General features: G+C 41.6%; 3 protein-coding genes across 3 annotated transcripts; 2 read left to right on the forward strand and 1 right to left on the reverse strand.

The window, feature by feature from the left end:
• Positions 1 to 1576: 1576 nt before the first annotated feature.
• Positions 1577 to 4539, forward strand: LOC103958828 (TORTIFOLIA1-like protein 3). The gene is given in 6 exon segments (XM_018650273.2): positions 1577 to 2445; positions 2558 to 2666; positions 2793 to 3382; positions 3615 to 3776; positions 3778 to 3996; positions 3998 to 4539. Coding segments are annotated over 6 exon segments (1884 nt in total). The 5' UTR covers positions 1577 to 1662; the 3' UTR covers positions 4019 to 4539.
• Positions 4540 to 6649: 2110 nt separating this feature from the next.
• LOC103958800 lies at positions 6650 to 9888 on the reverse strand. The gene is made up of 4 exons (XM_009371123.3): positions 9728 to 9888; positions 9434 to 9610; positions 7867 to 9089; positions 6650 to 6914 (listed from the first exon to the last, which is right to left on the reverse strand). Exons 1-3 carry the CDS (start codon positions 9740 to 9742, stop codon positions 8601 to 8603), a joined length of 681 nt encoding a protein of 226 aa, XP_009369398.2. The 5' UTR covers positions 9743 to 9888; the 3' UTR covers positions 6650 to 6914; positions 7867 to 8600.
• A 664-nt stretch (positions 9889 to 10552) lies between these two features.
• LOC103958801 (pentatricopeptide repeat-containing protein At1g74850, chloroplastic) lies at positions 10553 to 14662 on the forward strand. Its single transcript, XM_009371124.3, is given in 5 exon segments — positions 10553 to 12633; positions 13163 to 13477; positions 13560 to 13667; positions 13919 to 13962; positions 13965 to 14662. Coding segments are annotated over 5 exon segments (2628 nt in total). The 5' UTR covers positions 10553 to 10765; the 3' UTR covers positions 14258 to 14662.
• The last annotated feature ends 1417 nt before the right edge of the window (positions 14663 to 16079 follow it).

Below are 16079 nucleotides of genomic sequence, written 5' to 3' on the forward strand. Positions count from 1 at the left end.
CGGATGCACTACCAGAAAATTCGCTTCAAGTAGTTATCATTTTTTAACAGTAAAAATTGTCGGCAGTGCACAGTAACTTTGGCATAATTAACCCCGGCAAATGTCACGTGACAACCTTAATGCTAGGCCCAAAATTAACCCGCCATTTACAGCCGGTGTTATAATTAGTCACGTGCTCTCTTGTCCCCAACTTTACTTCTCCCCGTCCCCCGGACCACCGTGGTCCTTCCACCTGAGATCCCTCCCATTCTTAAAGTTCCCCAATTGGACCAATCAGCATCTAACACCGATGTCGGGCTCACGTGTACTCATCCTCATACAATCGTCAATTTCGGGCTACAACCTCGTGACATGTTTACCCGTTTTGAATGGTATTTTATTAACTGAGACGCTAATATTAATGTTTTAATGCGCGTATACAATTTGTAATCTAATATTCGATCTTCGATTTAAATGCCAGATTGACTTAGAGATATAGTCGATTACATTCTCATTCTTTGTCTTTTACGTTCATGACTTCTCCAAAAAATAGAATGTCGGATAAATAAATAAATGAGGCTCACAATACAATTCCTAATCTAAATCTCAATCTCTGAATCAGGTACTAGATTGATTTGGAGATATAGTCGATTGCATTCTCGTTTTTTGTCCTCTATAATTATGACTTCTCCGAAAAACAGAATGCTGGATAAATAAAAAAAATAAAACCCTCACAATACAATATGTAATCTAATACCCGATCGCAAAATTAAATATTAGATTGATTCGGAAATATAGGCCCTGTTTGGCAGATCGGATAAAGGATCGGATAGGATTAGTTATACGGACTCGGGTGTTTGGCGTTCACTCGTACTAAATAAGCGCCGGATTAATTTAACTGGTCGGATAGGATAATACGGTATACACCCGCTTAATAAAACCAACCAAAACGCCCGGATTATTTAGTCGGGGAAGAAGAATATGGGAGAGAAAGGGAGGGAGTTTGGGGGGTGTGGCGGAGAGAGCTAGGGAACAATTATTTGGGATTCTTCTGTAGTCGGGGAAGAAGAAGGGAGAGAGAGGGAGGGTGTTTGGGGGGTGCGGAGAGATCTGGGAACAAAAAAATGATTTCACTTTTTAAAATTTTTTTTTTTTAAGTTTGATTCCTCCTATCTAGTATAATACTACGGTCACTAGTCCGATACTGCACCAAACATCCGACTAATTTAGTCAGTACTATCCGATGACTATTTATCCTATCCAACAGAAATAGTCAGTACAGTCCGAGCTGCCAAACGAGGCCATAGTCAAGTGCATTCCTATATTCTTGACTTCTCGATTCGATTCCCATGTTCCAAGTAAACATAATCAAGGGTGATTTGGTAATCCAGCAAGGTTTAATGACTAAACATCCTTGAGTGAAGTGAAAAACTGGTAATTAACGAATAACGACTGCCTCCCTAACCGAAACGACACCGTAGCGATTACCCGCGTCAAAAGTTCCGTACACCGACTCCTCTTCTCTTTCGGTTTAAAAGCACAGAGCCTCGAACCACCTTTCTCTCTAAACACACACCGACCGAACCACCGTCAGCTCCTCCGGCAATGCTGCTGGAGATTCCGGAAGCTCCGCCGCCGGACTCGTAAACTCGACCCGACTCCACCAAAACAGCTCTATCTACAATGCCTCCCGCCCAGAACCTCAAGCACCGGGTCTTCACCTGCCTGAATAAGCTCTCCGACCGTGACACTCATTCGCTTGCAGCTTCCGAGCTCCAATCCATCGCCCGGACCCTCGAACCGACATCCGTACCCGTTTTTCTTTCTTGCATCCAGTCCACCGACGCCTCCGACAAGTCTCCGGTACGCCGACAATGCGTCCACCTCATCACCGTCCTCTCTGAAACTCACGGCGACTCGCTGTCCCCGTACCTCTCCAAAATGCTCACCAGCATCACCAAGCGGCTCCGCGACCCGGACTCCGCCGTCCGATCCGCCTGCCAAAACGCCGTCGCTTCCCTCTCCTGCCACGTCACCAAGCCCTCTTCTTTCGGCTCGTTTCTGAAGCCGCTAACCGACGCGCTTTTCACGGAGCAGGACCCGAACTCGCAGATCGGGTCGGCCCTCTGCCTGGCGTCGGGCATCGACGCCGCGCCCGACCCGGAACCCACGAAGCTGGGGAGGCTGCTACCGAGGCTCGAGAAGCTGATAAAGTGCGACGGATATAAGGCGAAGCCGGCGGTGCTGACGTTGATCGGGTCGGTGATCGCGTCGGGTGGGGCGTCGGGTCACGGAGCTTTGAGGAGCTTGGTTCCTTGCCTCGTCGGGTTCCTGAGCAGCGAGGACTGGGCCGCGAGGAAGGCCGCGGCGGAAGCGCTTGCCAAGCTGGCGGTTGTGGAGAGAGACACGTTGTCGGAGTTCAAAGCTGGGTCCTTGAGAACGTTCGAGAATCGGAAGTTTGATAGAGTAAATTTTAATTCTTTTGTTTTAATTGATAAATTTATTTAATTATCGAGTTTTTAGCGTAATTAAATTTGTTTAATTGTTAATGTGGGTGATTTTTAATTATGTGTGATAGGTGAAGAGTGTTAGGGAGGTTATGAATCAGATGATGGAGGCTTGGAAGAAGATTCCCGATCTCTCCGACGAGGCTTCCCCACCGCCGCGATCAAATGCTTCCTCCAAAGGTATTACTAGATTTGAATCATTGATTAATTGGTCTTAGTTTTATGTAAATTCATTGGATTAGTAGGTTTTCTAGTCTTTGAAGTGATTTTATTTGATGTTCTTCTGTTTTTCGATATTGGTTTCAGGTTCTTTGATGGATCCAGAGAATGCAAGTGATGGTGATGGACGCCATCCGGTTAGGTCTAGAAACAGCGATGCTCCTGGTTCCGGAGCTACTCAATTGAAGAAGAAAGCTACCTCGGCTAGCAGATCAACTCCGCCTGAGAGTTCTTATGCTACCACTGCTACGAAGACAAGTACTTTGAAGAGTACGGACAAGAAGGCGAATCCAGGGACGTTAGGGAAACCAGACCGTAAGAAGCCTTCAGATTGGGAAGCTGAGATTAGTGCGCTTGGCGCTCCCTCATCGGCTGGGGCTTTTGATGACGGTTTTAAGGAGATGGATGAGAATATCCCAGAAAGAAGGATCAATGGGAACACAAAACGTACCTTGTTCCGTAGGAGTTCTGATAACAAAGTGCACAAAGTTGGTGGGTCAAGGTCAGGATCTCGTGTGGCTCCGTATCATGAGGAGAGGACAGAATCTACCGTTGTTGTCAGTAATGTTACCGAGGATAATCATAAGAACCACAGAGAATGCGAGGATTTATCCCGGATCCGCAATCAACTTCTTCAGATTGAAAAGCAGCAGTTCAGTTTACTTGATCTCGTGCAGGTTTGTTTCTGCTGCTTGAAAATCGAGTTTACTCTAGTAATTTGTTTTATTTTCCTGGATAATTGCAGCTCGAAATATGCCTATATTATGATTTACTCCGTTGTAAAGAAGAAGTATAATCAACTCTTGAATCGAAACTAATGTATTACGCTAGTACTCATCCGTGAATTTGTAGTGCATTTTGATGTAGGGCTGCTGCTAATCATTTTCTTCGTTTCACTTCTTACATTAGAAATTCATGGGCAACTCGCAAGCTGGAATGCATTCGTTGGAGACTCGTGTACAACGGCTAGAGCTAGCACTGGATGGGATCTCATATGATTTGGCTTTGTCAAGTGGAAGGATTACCAAAGTCAAGTCACGCCGCAGCTCGTGTTGCCTGCTACCTGGTGCATGATTTTTGGAGTTCCAAGTTCTGGAGGAAAACAGAAGGCAGGTACTCAACGCCAGGGCTTCCTAATTCCAGGGGCATTGCACCGGTGGTAGCCATGCGCTACAGAGCAGATGACAGTGGCAATGCTGAAGCATTGGAGAACCTTAGGTTTCAGCTCCAGGATAGGAGTGGGTTCATTGTAAACCCTTTGGCAGAGATTCGGAGTGACTCAAGGCGTATAGTCAGATGCCACACGTCACTAGCGAGTTGGATTCAGAGGTACCTTACAAGATTTTCATCGCATTTCTGATGTCATTTTCATAGTGTTTGGATCGTTGGCCTGGTTGCTATCACTAGATGCCGATATGATCAAGGCAATCCGAAGGTTTGTGCTATGTTTTTGCCTTCTCGGATAGCAGCCTCCGCCAAATCACCGGCGATAGTATTCTTTCATGCGGTGAAACGAAGATACGAAAAAGAATATTTTGTGTTCTCTTCATTCCCTGCACCTCTCTTTGTTATTTGTATTAAGATTTCAAAGGAGTGTGGTATATCATCAAACGCCATTTTTCTTGGTGGTTGGTGCAGAGAATGTATTGTGTACAGAGGGGTCGTAGAGTAAGAGAGCCGAGAAGTGTACCGGGCTCTGTTCCCAGTACATTGAAAAAATCTCTCATAGTGAAGGGCCTTCATTCCTTTTAAGTTGTAGCTTTCTTACTGATCATTACTTGCTCTGAAAGAGTTTAAGATGCGATGATGAAGATGAATTCTTTACTTTTTGAAATGGCTGTTTGTTTCGGGGTGCGACCCGACCCGACCGACCCATTCAGTTTGATCTACGAATAAAGCAACGCAATAATTAAGCCTGTTTAAAAGTATTTGCAACATCATGTTATGCCTTTAAAAGGGGAGGTATATGAAAAATTTCTAGAATGTGTCGGCTCATAGCATGGATCGGATTCAATAGTTATTGACGGTTATAGAATCTCAATCTATGCTATAAACCGGTCAATTCTAGACAAACTCAGTCACATGAAATAGAGAATTTTGGAAAAATAAAATTATAGCCACTTTTTATAATTATACAAAAAAAATTAATATAAAAGTATTAATATACCCTTCAAACGAGGTTTTCCCCAAAACTGAGGACCAAGAGTCTTTTGTGGCAAGTACGCACGGAAGAGAAAGACAGATGGAATTTGGCGATGCATGAATTGTAGAAAAGTGAAGCTTGACGGTGCCTACCGTGGCACTCCTAGTTTTTTCACGGCTAAGAGCAAATGAGAAAGTTTTTTAGTTATTAAAAGTATTTAGTACTTTCATCTCGACTTTTGATTATAATTATCATAAACTTAAGAGAGTTATAATTAGTTTTTTCACTTTATTGCTTCTTGCAAAAAGCATTTTAAGTACTTTTAGAATCCAAAAACATTTTCTCTATAAGTGAATTCTAGAGAAGCACTTTATTACTTCTTGCAGAAAGCACTTTAAGTGCTTTTGAAATCTAAAAACATTTTCTCTATAAGCGGTTTCAATTATTTTAAAGACAGTTCCGAACAAGCCCTTATATTGTCAACAATATTGTTTTCACAGTTTTGATGAGAAGAGAACACTTCGATAGATTTGAAGAGCATCTTAAGCACTTGGACACAACTCCGAAAATCTATTCCATGAAAATTGGGGCGTTATCGCATGTTTCAATCGAAAGGATGTACAAATCTAATAGGGTTGTGGTATTCTTGGCTTCTTATATTGCAGAAGCAGTTGTCCATTTTGTTAATGGAATGGGATAACAGTCACACCAATTGCACTTCAACCAATACAAAATTCACCGCATAAACTAGTATTGACTTAGAGCTTGTTTGGAAGTGTTGTTGAAATAGCTGAAAGCGTTTTTGGTGAAAATATTTTTGGAACCAATCCTCAATAAAAATATAAGTGAATCTTGGAAAAACACTTAAAGTGTTTCATGCAAGAAGCACCAATTATGTGCTCTGGAAGCGCTTTCAGTCACTTTAAAACACTTCCAAACCAACCCTTCTCTAATTTACGCCGTCTTTCACATTGGATTGCCACTATTCTGAACAAAGCAAGGCGGAGACCTATTGTTTACTGGTGCGCCGGGGTGAATGGGTTCAAAAGCTTTTTACTATCGAAAATGGCTACAAAATTTAAACAGAAAGGGACGATCTTTCATGCTTCGTACAAGATCACATAGCTAACAAATCACAGGAACTGAGAACATAAAGCAAAACCTAGTTGGAGAGAGACAGAGAGGTGTCAAGAGTTACCGATTGAGCTTTGTGCCAGGCGAGGCCTTTGTAGACATTGGCGGAGAAAGTGGCGGCGAGGTATAAGTTGGTGACGCCGAGCCCCGCCGTGAACGCCTTGAATGCCCAATCCCCTGCCTTGCTTACTATCCCCATCTCTCTCCCCCCGCTAGTTTTTGGTATCGTCTGTGCGTGAGTGCGAGGCGTGCAAGCTCCTCGTCGTACTAGTGAAGGGTTTGTTTGGAATTGGCTTTGGAACGACTAAAAGTGTTTTATGATAATAAAAAAATGCTTTTGATTATGTTTAGTTGAAAAAATATAAATCTTTATGCATTGTGAAAGTGATTTTAGGAGAAGCACCTTATGATCTTTCTTTGGAAAATCCGAGCTTTTTAAATTGCTATGTGTTTAGAATAAAAACACTTCTAGCTGAAACGCTTATGAACAGAAGTGCTTCCAACATAAAAAGCCTCAAAGACTTTGTAAAAGTGCTATAGTCTGTTGACAACCGTTTGGTGTATAGGTGAATTATGTATGTCCTAAGCTGCTCGGGTTAGTAAGCCACCGTTTCATTGTGGATGCATAGCAAATGAGTAATTTCCAAAATCTAATTACCAAAACGAGTAAGAGAGGAGGTAAATCCCAATTATATATAAAAAAAAAAAACCAATCATTTTACCTTCAATTATATATATGGTATATGTTATTACTAACTCAGGAATCTACACTTGTTCCTCGACAATGGATCTTTCTATCCATTCTTCTAAGTCTTTGTTGCAGAGGAAGATGATCTGGTTTTGTTTCTAACTCGACGTCAAAATCCTCGCCGTTGGTATGCAGTCCATCGATATCTCTATTGCCACCACTTCTTCTCCGACAAAGATATAAGCTGTGCAACAGAAAATGCAGGAGGTATCAGTAAGTAAAATTCTTCCCATGTTCTCATCCAATTTCAAAACAAGTAAATTATTCAAGGCTACAAGATCCTCAGACCATTTACGCCGTCTACTAAACAAAGAAAACCTCAGGCTGAGTATTTATCAACTTTGAGAAGATTAGGGATAAACCGAAAACATGGTGAAAGTCATGTAGGCAACCTAACAAGGTGAAATAAAGGGTGGACGACTAGATAAGGACAATGCCATTGGAGATCCAAAAAAAAGTCGGAGGCAAATCTCTTCGAGGCATCTGAAACGTCAGTGAAACAAACAAACAAGACGGACAAGTGTGCTGCAGTCAAAGATGATCTTCGAGCATCGGAAAAACATGACAAAGAAAACTTATAGGAGATTCGACATGGTAATTGATCATTAATGAAAAGATATTAATCTACAAGTGTGCTGCAGTCAAAGATGATCTTCGAGCATCGGAAAAACATGACAAAGAAAACTTATAGGAGATTCGACATGGTAATTGATCATTAATGAAAAGATATTAATCTCTTGGTGAAAATTTTGAATCTTATTAACACATATAGGTTGATCTCTAAAACAAGGTGCATATACGAGAGTACTTTTGGGGATGTGAACAAGTTGACCGATGATATTACACAACTACGGTCATTGGCATCTTATTCCAGGATATTGATATGGCAACGCCACACAGCATTCAACATCGAACCAGCTTGAGTTCGGCTCTAATTCACAATATTTTTCAGGGTAACACAGGCATACTTAATCTTTTCGGGAAGAACAGAAGGACAATTGGATCTTGCATAACTTTACTAATTCGACCTGTAGTTTTCGTGTCAAATAATGTAAGCCAGAGGTGACACAAGCACACATGCATGGAAAAAAACACACATGACAAGAAGTAAACACTAATATTATGATTATCCCTACCTGACGAGCAACTTGTGCTAGTCGTCGACTGTCCCGAGATGATTTGAGCAACAAGCTTGACTTCTGTGGCTCTAGAGAACCATTTTGTTCCTCGACTGTCTTCCTTTCCAAAGTGTCATTGTCAAGAAGGGACTTGCTTTCAGGGTTGTTTAGCGTGCCCTTCTTGCGCTTTCTGCAGAATGTATATTTGAGAAACTTATTGTTTTCAGGTTGACTAGCAGTGCCATCATCTAAATTGGATACTTTCGTATTTGACTTATGTAACGGATAATCTTTCTCAACATCTCTTTTGCATGACAGAACCACCGGACTCTCGGCAGAGACACATTCCTGCCCGGTCAATCTGGATTCTTCAACAAACATTGTTGCCTTCTGACCACTATCATTTTCAGTAACATTAGCACATTCGGACTGTGTACTCATTTCAGTTGTATCCGAGGGCAGTTTTGGAATCGAAATGGATGATTTGACTTTTTGAACTTCATCTTCAGACTTCTTTGAAGCATTATCTGTGAGAACACTGCTATTGAGTGAGGAAGCAGAAGTTCTAGAGCACGAGAAATCAGATACTTGGCGCATTTCCATCAACTGATGAGGATCAAGATACCTGCATGAGGGAGCTTTGCTTCTCCTAAATCCAGCTGCTCTCTTTCTCTTCTTCTGGAAGGACTTAAAGGCAGGTGCTTGAATATGGCTACAATCTGCTTGCCTCACTTTCAGTTTTGGGTTCTCCTCTACCCCATTTGTATTATCACCATTCGGTTTAGGGGTTTTATGCAGATGTTCATCATCTCCTCTGATGAATGTTCCATTCTTCCCATCATCAACAAGTCCGGAAAGAGAGAATTTTTCATCCAACAGGTTTCTTTCAAATGCGCGATTCTCTGAGTGCATCCATTTCTGTATAACTCAGGCTGTTTACCTCTCATTACTAGCGACACGAAATCAGGATTACAAGCACAGTAATTATCCTTAAGAGAATTATACGTCCCATTCGAAACTGAATTCAATTGCGATGTTATCGACCCTCGAGCAGCAGTATTACCCTCTAAATTTTGCTCATCCGACTGTCTTGGATTACTTCTCGCCTTCTCCAGTCGAGCCTGCACTTCACTCAACTCTTCCCTAAGCTCCTTCACTATATCCTCAGCTTCCTGCAGCTGGGCTTCGAGTTCGTCAATCTTTTCTTGTTGACTCAAAGACATCGTCTTTGCCTCGTCATCCTGAACACACGGCGAAATCAATCACCCCCTCGATTAATTTCATCAGTAAATTAACAAGAAGCATGTCTTTTTCTCCAAGAAATCCCCTTTCAAATGAAAACAAAATATAACAAGAAATCTAATCCTTCATCAAAACAACTGATCATATGTTGTTGAGAAAAAACACAACCTTAACCAAACAACAATTCACACTAACTCACTTCACAAAAACACAACTTTGACCAATCCCAACTGCAAAATCCTCATTACTCGATCAACAGAAAATCAAGAACGGTCAAACCCGACACCCAAACAGACCAAAAATAAGCAATCCCATAGTCCCCATTTGAGACAAAACATGTTACCTTGGAATCCAACATTTGTTTGAGCCTGAGAAGCATCCGAAAGGCCTCGTCTTTCGCCGAAAAGAGCTCCCTCTGAAACCGCAGAGCTTTCCTCTCCGACACCACAATTCGCGACGCCGCCTCTTTCGCCGTGTCGAGGATTATCTCGGCGTACGCCTTCTTCAGCGCCGTCAATTTCTGATACAAAACCCAGAACCCAACAAACATAAATCAAACGAAATCCTACACCAAACCGAACGCATACAAGATCATAGAACCAAAAAAAGAAAAGGTAGTTAGTTCCGAAATAACAACCTCGGACTCGCCCATTTCCGTCAATGCATACAATCCCGACGCCGCCACTGGCTTAAAACGAAGTCGTTTGCGAGTCCTGAGTAAAAAGAAGGAAGAAGAAGAAGAAGACGCGGACGTTTTTCTGTTTGCCCCCTCACTTCGCAGCAGCTGTCTGTTACGAACTGAATGTCTTTACCATATTACCGATTTGCCCTCGTTACCCTCCTTGAATTGGGGTGTTTGCCACGACCCCTGACCCGGCGCATACTCGGTGCGGTTTTTTTGGTCGCAATTTTGAGTTGCGACCCTTGTAGTTTGTGGGTCCCGCGCCATGGTTTCGGTCCCACTAGTGGTGACGTGGACGTCTAGTAGGCGCGAACGTTGAGAGCAGACACGTGGCTGAATGACAGGCATTTGGGTTTGGTGCAGAGAAATTTTTTATTGTGACGAGAATACGGATGGTACACGGATTTAGATCCTTTTCGGATCCTCTCACTGGGGATCCGAGGATCAATGCATAGTAACCGTTTATCAAAGATTGTGCTGCCACAATTGAATGCTTTTATATTTTTAAAAGTAAAGTAAATTCGTTTTGCGTGAAAAATATAATAAAAAAATTATGACCGGATAATTTTGAATAAACAATTACTATGCATTAATCCTCGAGATTCTCAGTGAAGAGATCCAAAGAGGATCTAAATCCGTGGTACACCACATTTTTATGTAAGTGGTGAAATTTTTTATTTTTAAGTTATTAACTTTTTAATACATATATTTTATAATTTATATAATAACATGTGGTATTTTTTAAAAATCTCTCTGGAAAGGGAGCGCTTTGAAATGCGTCGTGCGACAGAACTGGTTTAAATTTGACACGACCCGCTAACTCTTCCCGCTTTCTTCCCCCTATTATCCACAACCAGTTCCACGTGTCCTTCTTCAAGCTCAGTCCTTCCCACCCGGTCTCCTCTTCTGCTGTCTCCTGTAACTTTCTCGAGAAAATTCACAGAGAAAATCCAATCCGAAGCTCCGAAAGCTCCTGCGAGCTTAATTACCGAAATGTCCTTCTCCCCCACGCTCTCCATTTCCAGCTCTTCGCCTATATCCACCTCAGTTTCCATAATTAACCCCAAGTCCCACCAGCTCACCGTCGTCATCAAGGCCCCGGACTCGTCCGTGCACCGGAGATTCTTATCCGTCCGCCATAACTTCCTCTCCGGCGACCGTCGTCTGGCGTTCTCTGCCAGGGCGAAGCCGAAGGATCTCATCCTCGGGAACCCGTCGGTGACGGTGGAGAAGAGGAAGTACAGCTACGACGTCGAAACCTTAATTAACAAGCTCAGTAGCCTCCCTCCGCGCGGAAGCATCGCTCGGTGCCTCGACATTTTCAAGAACAAGCTGTCGCTGAACGACTTCGCTTTGGTGTTCAAGGAGTTTGCCTCGCGCGGTGATTGGCAGCGGTCGCTCCGCCTCTTCAAGTATATGCAGCGCCAGATATGGTGCAAGCCGAACGAGCACATATATACGATAATGATCAGCTTGCTCGGCCGTGAGGGGCTGCTGGATAAGTGCGCCGAGGTGTTCGACGAAATGCCTAGCCAGGGCGTGGTCCGCAGCGTCTTCAGCTACACCGCATTGATCAATGCCTACGGGCGTAACGGTCAGTACGAAACCTCCCTTGAATTTCTTGATAGAATGAAGAAAGATAAGGTTTCGCCGAGTATTTTGACTTATAATATTGTGCTCAATGCTTGTGCAAGAGGTGGGTTGGATTGGGAAGGGTTGTTAGGATTGTTTGCCGAAATGCGGCACGAAGGAATACAGCCGGACCTTGTTACTTACAATACTTTGCTTAGTGCTTGTGCTGGTAGAGGGTTAGGTGATGAGGCGGAGATGGTGTTCAGGACTATGAATGAGGGTGGGATTGTTCCGGATATAACCACGTATCGTTACCTTGTTGAAGCTTTTGGTAAATTGGACAAGCTCGAGAGAGTCTCGGAGCTTCTTAAAGAGATGGAAGCTGGAGGGAATTTGACTGATATTACGTCGTATAATGTGTTACTAGAGGCATATGCACAATTGGGGTCGATTAGAGAGTCAATGGGTGTGTTTAGGCAGATGCAGGCAGCAGGGTGTATGCCAAATGCCGCCACTTATAGTATTTTGTTGAACCTGTACGGGAGTCATGGAAGGTATGATGATGTTCGGGAGCTTTTTCTTGAGATGAAAGTGAGCAATACAGTGCCAGATGCAGCTACGTATAACATTCTCATACAAGTGTTTGGGGCGGGTGGGTATTTTAAGGAGGTAGTGACTTTGTTTCATGATATGGTGGAGGAGAAAATTGAGCCCAATATGGAGACGTACGAAGGGCTGATATATGCTTGTGGAAAGGGAGGACTCCATGAGGATTCCAAGAAAATTTTACTTCACATGCACGAGAAAGGAATAGTGCCTAGTACCCAGGCCTATACAGGGGTTATTGAAGCGTATGGGCAAGCGGCATTGTATGACGAAGCTCTTGTTGCCTTCAACATAATGAATGAAGTGGGAAGCAAACCATCAGTTGAAAGCTACAACTCGCTGATACATGCATTTGCAAGAGGTGGATTATACAGGGAAACTGAAGCAGTCTTGTTGATAACGGGCGAGGCTGGTGTTGCCAGGAATGTCCATACAGTAAATGGCATGATAGAAGCTTTTAGGCAAGGTGGTCAATTTGAAGAAGCTATCAAGGCATACGTTGAGATGGAAAAGACAAGATGTGAACCCGATGAGTGGACCCTTGAGGCAGTTTTAAGCGTTTACTGCGTTGCAGGTCTTGTTAATGAGTGTGAGGAGCACTTCCAAGAGATTAAAGCCTCAGGAATATTACCAAGTGTCATGTGCTACTGCATGATGCTTGCTGTTTATGCAAGGAGTGACAGGTCAGTATTCACGCAATAGTTGCACAATATTTTGCTTTCGTTTGTTAAATTAAACCATCCATTTTAAGCCAATGGATAAGATATGTATTTGCTAAAAGAAGTGGCAGTAAGGGATTTCGGATTACTGAATTTCAGTAACTAACCTACCAGTCTTAAGTTCTTAATCTATGTTAGGTTAGTATCGAAAAATCAGTCTTCCTAAGTTCTTAATTATTAAAGAATCCATGTTATTGCACTGCTTCAGACAATACATCCTTTACATTCTCTATCCCAGAATCTTACAACTAAGAGGACTGGCAATAAATACGTGCAGTATGGTTAAAGCTCAACCCGTCATTCTCCATTCACTACATTGTTAATCTTATAGCCTTTAGCAACCGGTCACTGGAGATTTTCAAATCAATGCTACTTGGATTGCTTTTGAAGCTTGCATAAGTATCGTTGGTCCATGGGATTTTGAAACTTTTATAGAAACAAAGTTTATTTGTTTGTCTTGTGATGTCTTACCTTTTAGGCTCCCTGCTTTCAGGTGGGATGATGCCTATGAGTTGCTGAATGAGATGCTTACAAACAGGCAATCAAATATTCATCAGGTGATTGGGCAGATGATCAAGGGAGACTACGATGATGACTCTAACTGGCAGATGGTAGAATATGTTTTTGACAAATTAAAATCTGAGGGATGCTGGTTGGCAATGAGGTTCTACAACACTCTACTGGAAGCACTTTGGTGGCTGGGTCAGAAACAAAGAGCTGTGCGAGTTCTTAATGAAGCAACACAGCGGGGGCTTTTTCCTGAACTTTTTCGTAAAAATAAACTTGTGGCGTCTGTTGATGTGCACAGGTATTGGAGAATTTGTCTCTTTCTAGACATGGTCTTTCTCTTACTTAGCTTTATTTCAGTCTTGACGTTGACCATTTTGCAGGATGTGGCAAGGTGGTGCATATACAGCAATGTCAGTTTGGCTAAACAATATGTATGAGATGTTCCTCAATGGCGAGGATCTACCCCATCTTGCAACTGTTGTCGTAGTGTAAGCTGTTCTTTCCTTTGTGCAATTTCTTTTCTGATGTTCTTCTAAAAGCCTACTTGATCAAAACTTGCTTTGGGATTATATGGTCTGGTTTGGCTAGGATTTATATGGTCTAGGTAGGTGAGAATAAAAAAACGTGAAAGGCTATATTTAGGAATTACAAATCGAATTTAGGGTTTTTGTAACTTTGTCATTGGTATTGCATACTTCACCTTGTCTGACTACGGGTGATGTGTTTTTTATTTGATCAGACGAGGGAAGATGGAGAAAAGCTCCATATCACAAGAACTACCTATTGCAAGGCTGCCTATACATTTCTGCAGGATAATATGCCAGCATCCTTTTCTTTCCCAAAATGGAACAATGGTCGAATACTCTGCCAGCGCCCTCAGCTCAAGCGGATTCTATCAAGCATTGAACCATCCACGGAGGGGTCCGAAAGGAATAATATAACCACGTTAAGTAACTCTCCGTTTCCTCCTCCAGGAACAAAGACATCCTCCAGTGCTGTCAATAGTGGACGGTATAATGATGCCAGTTCGGATGAAAGAACTAGGACAAGAACAGAGCTTTTGACAAGCCCGGTTTAAATACACACTCGATATACTCATCATCAGCTAACAGGTTTTGAATGTTTTACCAACTTTTTTTCCCAAATCAGAACGACGGGAATGCTGCTTCACGATAAGTTCACCGTTTGATTTCTTAGAGTTTCAGTTTCAGTTTGACGGAGAATGATTTTCGGTCCTCACCACGAAAAAGGTCAGTTAAACGTTGTTTACAGTTTTTGATACGAAGTCAGCTTTGGTCCTTGGATTACCCGTGTAAGAGACCTCAAGCGGCGAGGATTGTGTTTTTGTAGGGGTAGGTTATTCTTTTTCATGTGTAAATGTACACTAGAATTTTGCGTCGAGGAAATCTTTGGAGACAAGTTCACACTTCACAATATAAACGACCTTAAAAGCTTATGTACCAATCAGACGCAGTATATTTCTGATTAATATTGCAAAATTTGGAAAAAAACATTTAGCGTGCTGCAAACACGGTACAGTACAACATTTGTCATATTATAATTGGTTTGGAAATTTTTTTTTTTTCGTTGCACTTGATGTACCGGGCTGAAAGTTCTCTCCGAAATTTGATGTATTACTATTTTCGAGGTAAAATTTTGGACATAAATTCTAACAGATTTTACCATAGGTCCTAGTTTTTTCACCACAAAGGCTATTTTCTAACTACTTTATCAGTATGGGAACTATTAATTCAATTAGACCAATATTTTATCTTCTGTTTTCAAAATATATAACCAAATCTGGCAAAGAAAAAGCTAGACCCCGGAACCTTTCAGCCGACTGCAGCCACCGCTCTTTACCCTAGCTAGTGTTCTCAACCATTTAGGCCAGCTTTCAGGTGAACCTCCAAGGCATTTGAGCGTCCCATGGTGTGGGGCTTTATGCGGCTAGAAAAGTGGTGGATATAACTCATTTTAGAGCTTTGAGGAATTTTTCAGGCTTTATAAAAGAATGTCTCATAATGAGGGGCTATTAGCTTTATATGAGGTTATATATATTTATTTATACAGTAATTTGATTATGCAATAACTTTTTTTTTTAATTTTTAATTTTTTTTAATGTGTGTTAACTTCTCTTAAGTTGATTTTTGGACGTGTTATTTTAAATTTTTTTTATGAACCTTTCAACCTAGAAAAGTTCAAATTCTAATAAAGTTAGATTTCATCAATTATGAACCGTTCGTTGGATTAGAGAATTATCTCAATCTCATCCATTGAAAATACAAACATTTGCTTGGCCCTTTGAAATAATTTGATTTTCACGTACAATACAACAATTTACCTAGCACCAATTGGAAGTTACTATCATATATTTGAAAAAAAATATTTGAAAATTTCACCCACTAATACCTTGAACGTTAAATCAATTTGAAATTTTAGGAGGAAATTGTAGCAATGGTCCCTCAACTTTAACCCAATTGGAGCGATTATCCCTTAACTAAAAAAAAATCCATGACCAATGGTCCCTTAACTCATCAAAACGTGCAGCTATGGTCATTTTTGTCAACTAAAGTCACTTGCCACACATATAGGCTGAATCAAGGCGAAAATATGAAAAATGAAATGAAAAAAATTGTAGCAATGGTTGCTCAACTTTAATCCAATAGGAGAAATTATCCCTCAACTTTAACCCAATTAGAGCAATGATCCCTCAACTTTAACTCAATTATAGCAATGATCATTCCAACATGAGTCATGACAAAGTTGACAAAAGCGACCATAACTGCACGTTTTGATGAGTTAAGGGACTACTAATCATGGATTTTTAGTTGAGGGACCATTGTTCCAATTTAGTTAAAATTGAGCAACCATTGCTACAATTTTCTCAAAATTAATTAGCA

The sequence above is a fragment of a genome, unplaced genomic scaffold, assembly GCF_019419815.1.
Source record: "Pyrus x bretschneideri cultivar Hongxiangsu unplaced genomic scaffold, Pyrus_bretschneideri_v1 Contig3, whole genome shotgun sequence".
NCBI classification, from domain to species: domain Eukaryota; kingdom Viridiplantae; phylum Streptophyta; class Magnoliopsida; order Rosales; family Rosaceae; genus Pyrus; species Pyrus x bretschneideri.